Source organism: Gossypium arboreum, chromosome 12 (genome assembly GCF_025698485.1).
Source record: "Gossypium arboreum isolate Shixiya-1 chromosome 12, ASM2569848v2, whole genome shotgun sequence".
Taxonomy (NCBI): domain Eukaryota; kingdom Viridiplantae; phylum Streptophyta; class Magnoliopsida; order Malvales; family Malvaceae; genus Gossypium; species Gossypium arboreum.
The window spans coordinates 103566676-103580943 of record NC_069081.1 but is presented as its reverse complement, the minus strand read 5'-3'; the positions used below and the strand labels follow the sequence as shown (position 1 = coordinate 103580943).

Genomic DNA, 14268 nt, shown 5'->3' with positions numbered 1-14268 from the left:
TACATCTACCTAACATTTTTCTTTTGAAAAACCAATGAATATGTTTGAATTAGGTGAATTAAATTATGAATAAAATATATTCTATCAAAATAGTTTAAGGTTATTGTTTGATAGACAAAGGAATTTAAAATGTTATTAGTTGATTTTAAACTAAATAAATAAAATACATCAAATAATAATCTAATAATATTTTTAATGTGAGAAATGTGTGAGATTAAATGTATCCTTAAATTTATAATTATCAAATTCGTGGTGGCTCAAAAATCAATGTTACCCTGGCTTAAGTAATGCATAAACAAATTACTAGGCTACTAAAGCTTGCATCAACAATTTTTATTTTATTTTAAATATGTCCTAAAACAATATGTAGCCTTACTAAAACAATAATTTGGTTAAAGAAAACAGTAATTATATTTAAAATATTCAATAAAATTAATATTTTTTAGATAATTTAACGAAATAAAATCCCAAAATTGAGTACTAAAGGATAAGAGTGTGGAAGTAATAGGCATGTGATAGGTGATTAAATAGGAGTTGGGGGTTATTGGAGATAAATAATAATTGAAGTGAAATAAGTAGAAATTCTAGATAAACACTTGAGAGACTTTGTCAGCATGCAGACACCAACCGTCCAACCCATAAGTAAAGAAATTCAACTACCTATCAACGCCCCCCTTTGTCAACAACTACCATTCTTCCCCCCCTCAACCTACCATGTCGCCTATTACTACTCCTTCAATTTCCACACTTAAAACAACAATTACTCTGTCTCAAACTCCTCTTTATGGCTGACATGGATGGTTCTTCTGTTGATTCTAAAGGTAACCCATTTTCCTACTACTCTCAACCACTTTTAATAACTTTCCCATCTTTGTGTTGGAGTAAAGAAATTAATGGGTTTCTTTTAGCTGTTTTGTTGCAGAGGAATCCAGTGAAGATTCCAAGCTTGACTTCTCAGAAGATGAGGAAACCCTCATTATTAGAATGTTCAATTTGGTTGGAGAAAGGTGGGTTTTGGTTTGTGTTTTGGATTTTTTGATGAAAAAAGAAAACCAATGTTGAAATCATTTTGCAGGTGGTCTTTGATAGCAGGGAGAATCCCTGGAAGAACAGCTGAGGAGATTCAGAAGTATTGGGCTTCTAGATTCTCTTACAATAATCCAATGCCCAATCTGAGTTAGGATTACATCCAAGTGTTTGGGTTTTGCATTGGGTGATTGTTTCAGTTTTGGTTTGCAGCGTATATATATATATAAAAGCAAATGCCTGGGTTTTGTACAATGCCTCATGGTTGCTATTTGCTTTAGTATGATAATTCCGAGGTTGATTTCTCTTTTTCTTTTTGAAATTATCTTCACTTTTGGTGTTAATATTATGAATTTCTTGATTGCTTTGCCTAGTTCACTGGATCACCACAGTTACCATTGGACTTATTTTGAGAATTCTTAAATGGATTAATATATACTTTTCCCTAAATTTGATGTTTGTATTTATTTAATATTTAAATTTTATTTTAAATTTAATTATTACTTAAACTTGAAATCATATTTTGATATTGAAGAGACCACAAGCCCTCCCCGTAGTCGTGACTCACGACGAAACCGAGTAACTTGATCCTAGACAGCACAGCGGCCGGCGGTGGAGCTCCAGCGCTAAGGATTTTACCAGGATTTTCGAGTGGCTTAATTTCAGGGGAACTCGATAACATGTTAAGCACAATAGGCGCTCCATAAATGTGAGTGATACCATGTTTCTTAATTAAACTATATATGATGGAGGCATCGAATTTGCGAACACAAACATTGGAGTCGCCGACGGTAACCATGCCCCAGGTGAAACTCCACCCATTAGCGTGAAACATTGGGAGTGTCCATAAATGAACTGGTTGTTTTGGAACTTATCAATCTATTAAAGAATCAATGGTCATCGTTGAAACTCCTCTGTGACTGTGAACCACTCCTATGGGGGATGATATGGTGCCTGATGTATAGTTCAAAACAATCAGACTCCACTCAGTTTTAGGCCTAATTCATTTGAAATTAGGGTTGCCTTTCTCCATCAGGCTCTCGTACGTGCAACAGAAGCGAGAATCAACGGTGGATGATGACGAATTGGAACTCCCGGCATCATCGTTATTGTCTTGGATTAACGAGAATCGGGGGGATTCGTTAGGGGGGGAAGAGGGAGATGGCTTCCAGGGCGAGAGACTGAGGGAGGGTATCGACGAAGAGGAGCTTCGGTTCACAGTGGCGGAGGAGAACGGAGGCAGTGCGAGCGTCGAGATGGGTGTTGATGCTGTTAAGAATAGAACCTGACATAGGAACGCCGAAGTGAAGCTCGTACATGGCGGGGATGTTATGGGCGAAAAAAGTTAGCAACGAGGATTCCCATTTTTAAAAAAAATAAAACTACATTCTTTTAACTAAAAATTTCATAATTTTTCAAGAAATCATCCGACTAAAATTGAAAATTGGTTACTATAATTATTATTACGATGGTTGCCGCATGTTAGTAACAAATGTTATAATTCTCATTATTATTTATTATTAGGTAAAATATTATAGAAAAAATTTAAAAATTAAAAGAAACTATTCAATGTGTAATATATGTATCTAAATTTGTTATAATTTGTTAATTGGGTTATTCGTACGATTTCATGTCTTTGTTCAAAGGCGAATTTAGGAGCTAAAGAGGCCTTAGTCTCTCTAAAATATAAAATTATTATTTAAGTCCTTAAAATTTTTAAAAAAATTTAAATTAATAAAAATAAAATTACATTTTACCCCCTAAAATTTTAAAATTTTAATTTATAGACTATAAAAAATTAAAATTTCATCCAGCTCCTCTAAAAAATTGTTTTGACTTCAACCCTGTGTTTGTCAATGTGCATCGTGATTATAGATGTTGTTAACACCTACGTTCATTATTTTAAAAAAAAAAAACTATAATCACAAAATATAAAATAATTATTTAATGTATAAGACAATGTTGTATCTAAAGTCAAATGAAGGGTAGTTTAATATAAATTTAAATCATATGATTGTTATTTCCCACATCATTATTGTATATAAGAAAAACACAATATTTTAGAGCCATATTAATTTTTGAGTTATTGTTCAGCTTCCACCTGAACTTTTTTGTATTTGAAATGTATTTTATTTTTAATTCCATTTGAGAATTACGGGTTTTACCTAAATAAATAAATAAATAAATAAATAAATAATTAATTAATTAATTAATTAAATAGGTTGTTAGTTGGATAATTTACTGAAAATGGTACCTTTTTTTGGGTCGCGCCTATTTAACAGGCACAACTTGTATCGGGTATTTATTACCCATATTTTGACCCGTTGACTGTGTTTTTACTTGTTTATAAATTTAAATATTTTTAATAAAAATAAAATAATAATATTTTATTTAAAAACAAAAATATTTTAATATAAAAAAAGGTGTTATCTTTGTCAAATAAACGTGACTCAAAAAACATATCATTTTCGTATATAATCCATCTGACAACCTATTTGGATATTTAATTTTTTAACCCGAGAATTATTATGTACGAGCATTCCTCAATATTTTCGTCTTAAAGCCAAACTCATTTTATTTATGATAAATAATTATTTGTATATATCAAACTTAAATTTATTATTTTTAAAATTAAACATAACACGTAATTAAATGATACAACTTTTATAAATGGGAGTCGTAAAGGTGTTAATACTTTCCTCACGAGTAGTCAAACTCCTAAGCCCCACTTTTGTTTTTATAAACCTAAAAAATATTATTTTAATAAATTTTAATTAAAAAACAAATTTTATAAGTGACCAATCACACTTAAACAAAAAAAGTTGTTTGGAGGTGGCCAAAGTTATTCAAGAAGGCTACTCTATGTCTTCAAATTTGGCTTTGCTTCGATTAATTCAGTAGGTGTTACAAAGCAGAGATTATTGGGTGATAAGGCATGTGGCTAAAAAGAGTAATCAAGTCATTGATCTTATAGCCAAAATCTCTTTTGTTAATAAGGAGGGTATGCAAGTAGTCGAAGATGTGCCTAGGGAGTTAATTGACACTTGGACAAGACAAGATTCAGGTGCTTTTCTTCATTTTAGTTTAATGTAGTTGTATCATGTTATTATTCACTAAAAAAAAAAAAAAGATGACGACTTCCTTATTTTTCAAAATTTGTATAATTGTCATAGTAGTCACTCTGACGTTATATTTACCCATAAATGCCTTTTATATAGGGAATTGGTTTAAATTACACCGTGCACGAACTTTTTAATTTCTTTTATTGGTGAGACACTCCTACTCAATGAATCTACATGGCTCTTAGAATAGGTAAGAGATAAAGAGCTTTGAGGGAAAATCCTAGACATGTTAAGAGTCCATTAGCTTTTGGTAGAAAATACTTTGACAAACTACTCTTGATAGAGTTAAAAATGGCACATTTTTTTTGGTTGAAGGTTTGGATCCTTAACATGTACCATATTTTATTGCAAGTGGAAGATGGTTTACATGGCTGAATAATAATGTTGAGAGTCACAAACAACTTTGGCTTTGGTTAAAAAATTTTATGAAGTGTTATCTGCGCCTAAACAAGCCATAAATTAAGAGTGCCTTAACCACCACAAAAATTGAAAAGTTTGAATACGGTGGAATTTGACCCATGCATTTATGTTGTCACTCAAGCGTGGTTCATATAGTTGAACAACAATTCTAAGAGCCATTGGTGGTCTTGACTTTGTAATGTAAAGGTTTGTGAAATGTTGTTTCCACCTAAGCTGTAGATTAGGAGTGCCTTACTTATCATTACGGTTGTAAATGAATAAAACGTTTGATGAACAATTCATTTATTAAATAAACCGAACATAAACAAACCTTACTCATCATGGACCATATAAAGTATTAGTTCAAACTTCACGCAAACTCTTTAATTTTCATAATTCGCTCATTCACAAAATTCTCAATGACTAACAGAATCACTTACAATTTTTGACACTACTATTTAACCATATCCACTAGCGGACCTCTCAACAATGCTATGCTAAATCATTAGCTTGAAAATAAAGGGAAATAATCTAGAAACAAATTGAAACTTTCCAAAGCAGAAATAATAGAGGATAGTCCCATGAAAACAAGTAAAAACTAACCCTCCTTCAAATGAACCCAGAGACCCCAAAATAAACACCCAATTTAACATTAAATTCTAAAAACCAATTAAAGGTTTTGGGTTGTTGAGTGTATGCATATATGTTAATCATACAAAATTTAATTATTAGAAGGAATTTTACACGAATCATTCCTCTTCACATATTATTGATTAGCAGCTAGTTTTGTTAGATAGAGGGCCCTCCAAGATTAGCGTTCAACGCAAACATGGAAGAAACAATCAAATTTGCAGGAGAATTGCATAAAACAAAAGTCCAAATTAAATTATCTATATTCAGATAACTCATAATACGTTGAATTTGTACATCTCAACATCCACTACGACTAACAGTGCCTCTAAATACATAGAGGTAATCCCCATTTTCAACACCATGCCACTTTAAGCTACAATTCTCACGCATGATCCTTTGCTTGTGTATGAACAAATAATCATCTTGGGGAAGAATTTTTCTGCTCAGCAATAACTCTCTCAAATCATTAACAGTGCTACAATCCCTCATTTCGAATGTAATGGCAGCCGCATTTAGCAGGCTCGAAGACATTTGGACCACTATATTTAGCTTCCTTGTTGGAGGGTCTTCCCTTAAACGGCTCATAGTTTTCAAGAAAACAATGATTTCTGAGTATTCAGAAATCCCATATTCACTCAGGTTTCGGAAATCATCTGCCAATTCTATTCCGGAGAAAAACAGTGACATTCTTTTAATCGGTGTGCCATCCACAATGTGGATTTTTTCTTTTAAGCTGCTAACTGTTTCGCTTCTATCAACTTCAATGGCAATCTGTTTAGCTGAAAATTTTACAATGATTTGCATTTTACTGCAATGGTTAAAGGGATGCGAAAGCGGTTTCATGATAAGGTCGATTTTTGTACCGTGAGTGATGATCGGGTAATCCTCCATGTCTAATCCATCAACAAGCTCCCAACCGGATACAGAAAGTGTTTGCGATCCTACTGGAATTCCCAGAAACTGTTCTAACTTCCCTTTGATCGCTAACACAGGTTCCTGGAAACCGATTTCCATGGCGATTTCTCGTCCCCAGGCAACAATGGTTACTCTCATTGTGCCAAATCCGACTAAAAGCAGCTCATATGCGAGGCTAGATTGCAGCTTTTATTCAATGCATGAAATGTTTTTTTTTTTTTTTTTCTTCCTTTGTTTGTGATTGAAACTTGAAATGAAAAGTCATGCAAATTAGATTCAGGATATGAAGAAGAGTGATAGGTCACGTTTGATGAATGAGAAATCATGCCCATTAGCAATTAAGTTAACCGTTTTTGCAACTTTGCCAGTTAATATATATTCATTCCACTTGCATTGTATGTCATTTGAAGCATTTATACACCATTACTGTTACTGCATAAAGTAGCACCAATTTATTTAACTGATAAATCTTTAAAAAAAATTATGAAAATGAAAAATTCTAAAATTTATTTTTTTAAAAAAATTGTGTTTGATAACAATATTATCTTTTTACTTGATATAAAATTTTGGGTAAAACGTGAAGCAAGTTCTCCAAAAATTATTAAAAAATTCAATTAAACTCCTCGTCAAAAAGTGCACTTAATTTGAATCTTTTGAATCATGATTTGTACACTATAAAACCACTTAAATTCATTTTTTCTATTTATGCTTATGATGGACCATTAAGTGTTGACATGACAGTTGACATAAAAAAATGTTGAAGTAAGGGCTTAATTGATTTTTCTATTATTTTACTATAGCTTAATTGACTTTTTTCATTACTTTATAAGGGTTTAATTAATTTTTTAAATTATTAAAATTATAAAAAATATTTAAATATCATTAAATATTATAAATTATAATTAAAATCTTAGAAAAATTTAATAGTTATTAAAAATTTAAAAACTATAAATAAGTTATAGAAAATTACTAAAATTAATAAAAGTTTATAAAATAAAAATTATTTAAAATTTCTTTAAAATATTAAAAAATATAAAAATATTGAAAAATGTTGTTATTTTGCTAGTTTGGAGATTTTGCTTTCATCAATAAAGAAATGAGGAGATTGAAGTGTGATGGTCGGCTTATGTAGGGTGCCAATTGCCAAGTGAGAGGTTTGAGTGCTTGATGGCTTAAAGTGAGTAATGGGTAGAGGTGTTTATGGGCCAATCAAATTTACTGTTATATATAATTTATATATTTTTATAATTAAATTTAAATAAAATATTTTATTATTTTTTAAAATAGTCAAACAAATCATTTTGATGGGCCAAGTCTAGTGGGGCTTGGACCTAAATTTTCTTTTGAGATTAGGCCTAAGCTCAGCCTGACCCATGAACACCTCTAGTGATGGGATAATGCTTTACTTGAGGAAGGATGATGCGGAGGGAAGTTGATGAGGATGGATTGAGATATGATGTAAGACAGTGTGTGTGAGAAAACAAAAAAGGTGTAGCAATTTTTAATTTTATATTTTTATAATATTTTATTAAATTTTATATAATTTTATAAAAAATTAAAACATTTAAAATTTTTCTATAATTTTAATAATCTATAAATTTCTAATGATCTTTTATAATTTTTATAATTTATACTTTTTTAAAATTAGAAATTTTTGAATTATAATATTTTTACTTAAATATTTATTATGAACAATATAAGCACATGACCATAATAATGCTAAAAGTGAACAACCTCGACAAAAATATAAATGAATATTATGTGTGGTGTATTTAAATATTAATACTAGGCGTCAGGGTCCAATCTTTCTGCACCAAGAACTTGATTAGAACTCTAAAATATGTCCACCAATTGATGGCTCAACTCAAGAGATACACATCTTGTATGCATAATATTTATTTGTGAGAAAACCTATAAAGTAAATTACCAACATTTTAAACTAAGGGGATTGTTAATAGTTTATGATGTTGGTAGGTAATAACATTTTATTATTTAGAAAAGTCTAACAAATTATAATTATTAATGAATAGGTGTGTTGTAAAAGCGTAACTTTTGTATGTAAAGTTATCTTACAAAGATATAATTTCATGTAAAGTTATTTTATAAAATAATACAATCATATGAAATGGTATCTCATTAAAATATATGTCCCTATGAAAATATATCTCATGGAAGGATACACCTACTCTATGTCTATATAAAAGACTTTTTTATTAGTCACTTTTACTATTCTTCTTAGAATGTTGAGGGCTTTATTATATCTTGAAGGCGTATTAAAGTCTTAAGGAAAAGTGTTCTACATGCCTCAAAACCATTATTTTTTACCAACACTATTTTATTTTTCTTGTTTTAATTTTATATTTTATATTTTTCTAACAAATTACCCCAATCGAATGGGAGGTCATAAAAGTTATCTTACTAAGGCAAGAGTTATGGGTAAGGACTTGTTTGTTTAGGTAAGACATGTGGAACATGGTAGATAAACTAAAGAGTTAATGTAAACATGATTTGGGGAAACATGTGCATGTAAGTCGATTATGGGAGCATGAGTATTAAATAGTTAATGAATGATGGTTTATGTGTTGTGAATGGCTAGCAATGAGATATTTTTGGATAAAATTTGTTACATGTAATGTGACTATTGATGCTAGATTATGTGTGTTAGAAAATGTTTTAAGGAAGTTTTAGTTGACAGCCTTTATATGCCTTCGGCCAAATTCAAAATTTCTCATCTCCATTTTGATGATCGTTTTATGGAACACTAAATTAAACTACGATCACAACTAAGGCAAGCGCACCTATCGAATGGTAGTATTAGTTACAGTGAGTCCAAAGTATCGTATCCACAAGGACTAAAAGTACTAGTATTAACTTTTTTTCTATTATTTAGCCTAAAATATAAGAGATTTGTTTTAATCTAAAATTAACTAACTAATTAAATACTTAATGTGACAGAGAGTGAAGAAAGTAATCGAATAAACCGATAATAAAGACAATACCCAAGGAAGAATTCACCTAGACTTCACTCATTATTCTGATTCTGAATCTAACACTTTATTTAATTGTCTAGATCCGTAGAAATCCTTAAATTATGTTAATATCCCTTTCGACATTAAGAACAACTGACTCTAGGTTGATTAATTGAAATCTCTTTCTAATTAAAACCCCTATTGCCGCATTAACTCGATCTATGGATTCTCTTATTAGATTTGACTCCAATCTAGCAAATTTATGTCGCCTTAGGGTTGCATGCAACTCCGCTTAATTATGGTGGCTTTACTCTTAAACAGGGACTTTTGCTCCACTGAATAAGCACATCAACTTGAATTAATATCCCGAAAATATTAAAACAAGAATTAAGAAAACATAATTAAGAACAAGAACAAGTATTTATCATTAAATTCAGAATATTAAATAATAAGATCCATCTTAGGTTTCATCCTCCCTAGGTATTTAGGGAGTTTAGTTTATATTGTAGTAGGAAAACATCTCAAAAATAGGAAAACAACAAAACATAAAGAAACCCAAAAACTTCGAGAGAGAAATTGGAGGGAGATCTTCAGTCTTGAAGGTGATCCTGCTTCCGAGCTGAATCTGTTGGTGTTCTTTGAGTAATTCTTGTGTTCTACTCTACGTGTCCCCCTTAGGTCCTCTTCTAGTGTGTTAATGTAGACTTTGGAATGCTCAGAAACCCTAAAAATTGGTTTTTTTCCCGTATTTGGGAAACAGTGAGCGATATCGACACGAGATGCCACACGGGCGTGTGGCTATCCCGTGTGGCTCACAACGGCGTGTGCTCTACCCATGTGGAATTTTTCTTGGCCGTGTGGGTCCTTCAATCAGCCCGTTTTGTCCCTTTTTTGCCCGTTTTATGCTCCTTTTGTTCCCCTATGCTCTCCTGAGTATAAAACATGAAATTAAGGGATTAGGAACATCTAATTCACTAAATTATATGATAAACCATCCAAAAATATACTAAGTATGGGATTAAAATGTGTTACTTTTATGGTTTATCAAATATCCCTACATTTAAGCATTTCCTTGTCCTCAAGCAAAATCCTAAACTCACATTTAAAATTAAACTTCCTTAGTTCATAATTCTCATCAACACTGTTTTATCATATAATTTCACAAATAATCATACATTGATAATTCAACTAAAAGAGCACTAAATGCACAAGTAATCCAAGTCTAACATTTAAAGCATGAAAACATAGGCATTCCCCTTTATCTAAATAATTACCTTTAATTCAAAAATTAACAAGAATTGACATCCTCACTAAAGATTCACTCAAGTCGCTCAAAGTGTTTAAGGTTAAAAAAGTAAGCACTCAAGAGTCAAACATGAGAAGTTATTACCATAAGCTTGCATGAAAATTAAATCTCCACCACTATAAAATGATGTGATACATAAATCAAAAGGTCTTTAATGGGTTGTAACGGGGCTTGGCTTAAAGGTGTGGATAAAGGCTGGAAAAGTAGGTTAGAATTGAGATCGATTTGATAAATTACCTAACTAGAAAAATACTTAAATAATTACACCAATCGAATTTACTAACGAGAAACATGAGCTTCTTCTCAAAATATAGAATTAAATACTTAGCTTATAAAAAGAACTAATAAGAATCAACATAAATGTGTATATATATATATATATATATATATATATATTTACTTTTTTTGAATGAATGAATAATAAGATAAATTTATACAACTAAAATAAAAGAACATAGTTAGGCATTTAACCAAATCAAATCTTGACGAAAAGGGAGTCAATAAAATAGGAAAATTTCTCAACGAATCAAAAAGTATGATGTATGGGTTAGTATTTAGGGTAAATTAAGAAACAGTTTGTTAAGTTCAAAGGGGTTTACTAAGGGTTAATTATGAAGGTAGGCTTTTTATGGGATAAGTGCGTTAAAACCTAGGTGCCTTTATCATCTCAGTATTTCAAATCAAAGGTATGGTCTCAACATGTATAATTGAAGCAGGTTCTAGAATAACAATTCTATATTGACATAATAAAGTGAGCACGAAAAAAAAATGTATGCTCTAAAGGCTCAAAATCTCACAAAAAATATGGCTTTTGATGTCAAGCCTACGAATTTCAAACTTCAAGGTAATACCTCAATTTAGGGAAACAACCTAGAAAATTTTAATTCTGAAAATAAACTTATCATGCTTGATTCTCTAATGTCTTAAATTTTAAATAATCAATGCACAATTACCTATGAATTTAATCTAAAGCATATCAATAAAAATTACAAACCAAAGAAAAATTCATTCTAATAGTAATATGAGAAAATTACTTAAGCACAAGACATAATTCAGGGATTTTCTGATCATCATATAAATAATCTCACCACACTTAAGATGTATATTGTCCTCAATATAAAAACAAATATAAATCATAATAGAAATAGAATATCATATTGAAACTGCCCTGAATGGTGGATGAATTTCTCAGAATAGTGAAAAGCAGAATTGTAGATAAATGTAAGGGTAGTGCAGAATTCTGAGCAACAGATAAAAAAATAAACACAATGCTGAAAAAGATTAAAGGGTTACTCGTTGAGAAACAACCATAATAATTAATATAAAGTTCAAAATAGGAAAACAAAATAGACATAACAAGAAGAATAAAAATAAAAATAAAAGATAAAAATAAAGACAAATATAAACATAAAAATAATCGGACTCAATGGTCCTCATCATCAGACTGTTCAGTGTCATGAGTCGGTGGTGCTGGAGGAGTGATGTGAAGGTACTGGCAGATCTGCTGTAAAGTTGCATCAATACTATCGAACCTCTGAGTACAGTACTGACAGAAACTAGCGAACTCCTCGGAGGATACTCCTAGGGAGCTAGCAGAAGAGGGAGCATGTCGATGACTTGATGGTGGAGGCTATAGTGGGTTTTCGTGGTAGGGAGGAACATCATCAGTGAAATCCTCTAGGTTATGTTGAATGTCAGACTAGACTAGTCTGTACTGAGGGGGGTCCACTCCATGTCACCGCTCGATCATCCTCATATGTATCATGCTCGAGATACCCTGGAGAGACATCTAATCGACTAGGGTAAGTGTCGAGGACTGTTCCGGTGTATCGAGTAAACCGAAGTGTCGAGCGAGACGAGTCACATAAAGGCCGAGAAAGAGAGGGCCCTTTTTATGGCGTTTCATCTAATTACGACAAGCGGGTGCGATGAAATACGTCAAATCAAACACTTGTCCGGTAGTCATGCTCAACAAAAAATATGGGTCATAGGTACTAACACTCCGGTGCTCTCTCTCTAACCTGTCAAAGTGTGAGTTAGGAGGGCGTGAATATACCGTAGGGCCGGAGAGAGGTGCATCGCCTTCGAGCAACACGCATCATAGTTAGTGAGGCCACCTGTGAGCTTAACCCAACATCACGAGGGCGAGTAATGAATATGTCGATGAAGGTAGAGAAAGTTCTCGACGCTTATGAACTCCTCTGTGTAAAGTCCCAAAGCAGCACCGAAATTTGTGACACTCATGTGTCGCACCAACCCGCCAAGGTAAAAGGTAATGGTGCCGGGCTCATCATAGACGAACATGACCTTTTGGACCGAGAATATGGCACCGAATTCTAGGGTGAGCTCCTAGTAAGTGGGCTCGATGATGGTGGAGAACCTATCTCACGGGGCTGTAGCAATAATCGAGCGCACATCATCGCCAAACGGACTTGTTCTAATGCGGCCCAATCCATGCAGTAGCCCACGCTGAGGGGTCGTACTCGATGAAGCTGGTACAGTTCCTCTTGGGGGCTTGCCAAAAATCAGAGATAGGGGTGGCGAGCCTCGGCATATGGGCTCAAAGAAAAGGTCGAGCCAGGGCCTTCCGCTTTTTCGAAGTGGGGACGGCAGTCTTCTTACCTCGTGTGTTAGTCATAATGTTCCTGAAATAATAAAAGAGTGTATCAATAAAGAATATATTACCAAATAAAAGAAAATAATCCTAATTAACAAGTTACTCCTAAAACCTAATATTCGAAATTGAGATATGCACACTTCATATAGTGATTCTAAAAAATAAATAAATTAATGAAATTAAATCTAAAATAAACATAAAGCGAACGAAAAGATAAAGTGAATTATACTAAAAATTATATATGTTGACAATAGTTACTAAGAATAAAAAGAAAAATTGGCAGGAAACAATCATATTAGACAAGAAACATAAAAATGAAAAATGCATGGCTAAAAGAACAAATTCAATGTGAAGATATCATGCCAAATAGACATCAAACAGTGGGTAATCATATAAATGATAATGAATAATGGAAAGAAAAGAAAATAATGAAAAAATGGAATAGGTAATAAGTATAATAAATAACTAACATAAAATACTTGCTATAATAATAATCAAAATAGTAATTGTTAAGGGTGAAAGGAGGAACCGAAAGAAGAGACTGGAGATGCGGACGGCAGTGGGATAGGGAAGCGTGCGGCGGTGCTTGGTAGTTGGCACAAGGGGCAGACGGCGAGGGGGCTGTAAGCGGAATGGTGGTCGGAGGGAAAAAAAGGGGGGAAAAAGAGAGGAGAAAAGGAAAAGAAAGGGAAAGAGAAGGAAAAAATGGGTGGGAGAAGGAGGAAAGAAGAGAAAGAAAAAAATGGGGAAAGAAAAATGGAAAAGGAGAGAAAGATGTGGTGGCCGATCGATGGACGATGAGAGGGAAGAGGAAACGACGGTGTCTAGTTGAAGAAGATAGCAAAGAAAAAGACAAAAAATGGAAAAGAAATTTAGGGTTTGGGGAGTTTTATGGGGACACAGTCGTGTAAGTCCCGTGTTGGGCCACACGGTCATGTCATACGCTCGTGTTGATCAAAATCTAGCCCGTGTTCGTTAAAGAGAATATAGCCCACTCGTCACACGACCGTATCGTACGACCGTGTGCTACGTTGTTCGCTTCTCCCACGTCTATGTGGTCTCTCACATGCCTGTGTGTCCGAATACACGGTCGTGTGGCTTGCCCGTGGAGCTCTCTGACTTATTTGAAATTTGAAAATTTAGCACCAGTTTTCACACGGCCTAGGACACGCCTGTGTGTCCAAGCCATATGAACCACGGCTGTGTGGTCTCTGTTAGGCCATGTCTCTGTCGATATTAGGGAAAATTAAGTCTCAGGATCAACACGGCCAAGGACACACC

At 32.9% G+C, this 14268-nt stretch overlaps 2 protein-coding genes across 2 annotated transcripts; one reads left to right on the top strand and one right to left on the bottom strand.

Moving 5' to 3' along the window:
• Positions 1-658: 658 nt before the first annotated feature.
• On the top strand, positions 659-1476 carry LOC108477379 (MYB-like transcription factor ETC1). The gene is made up of 3 exons (XM_017779904.2): positions 659-821; positions 923-1007; positions 1076-1476. The coding sequence occupies exons 1-3, from the start codon at positions 785-787 to the stop codon at positions 1179-1181; spliced, it is 228 nt and encodes a 75-aa protein (XP_017635393.1). The 5' UTR covers positions 659-784; the 3' UTR covers positions 1182-1476.
• A 4001-nt stretch (positions 1477-5477) lies between these two features.
• Positions 5478-6233, bottom strand: LOC108477777 (uncharacterized). The gene has a single exon (XM_017780271.1). It carries the CDS (start codon positions 6231-6233, stop codon positions 5478-5480), a length of 756 nt encoding a protein of 251 aa, XP_017635760.1.
• Positions 6234-14268: the final 8035 nt, after the last annotated feature.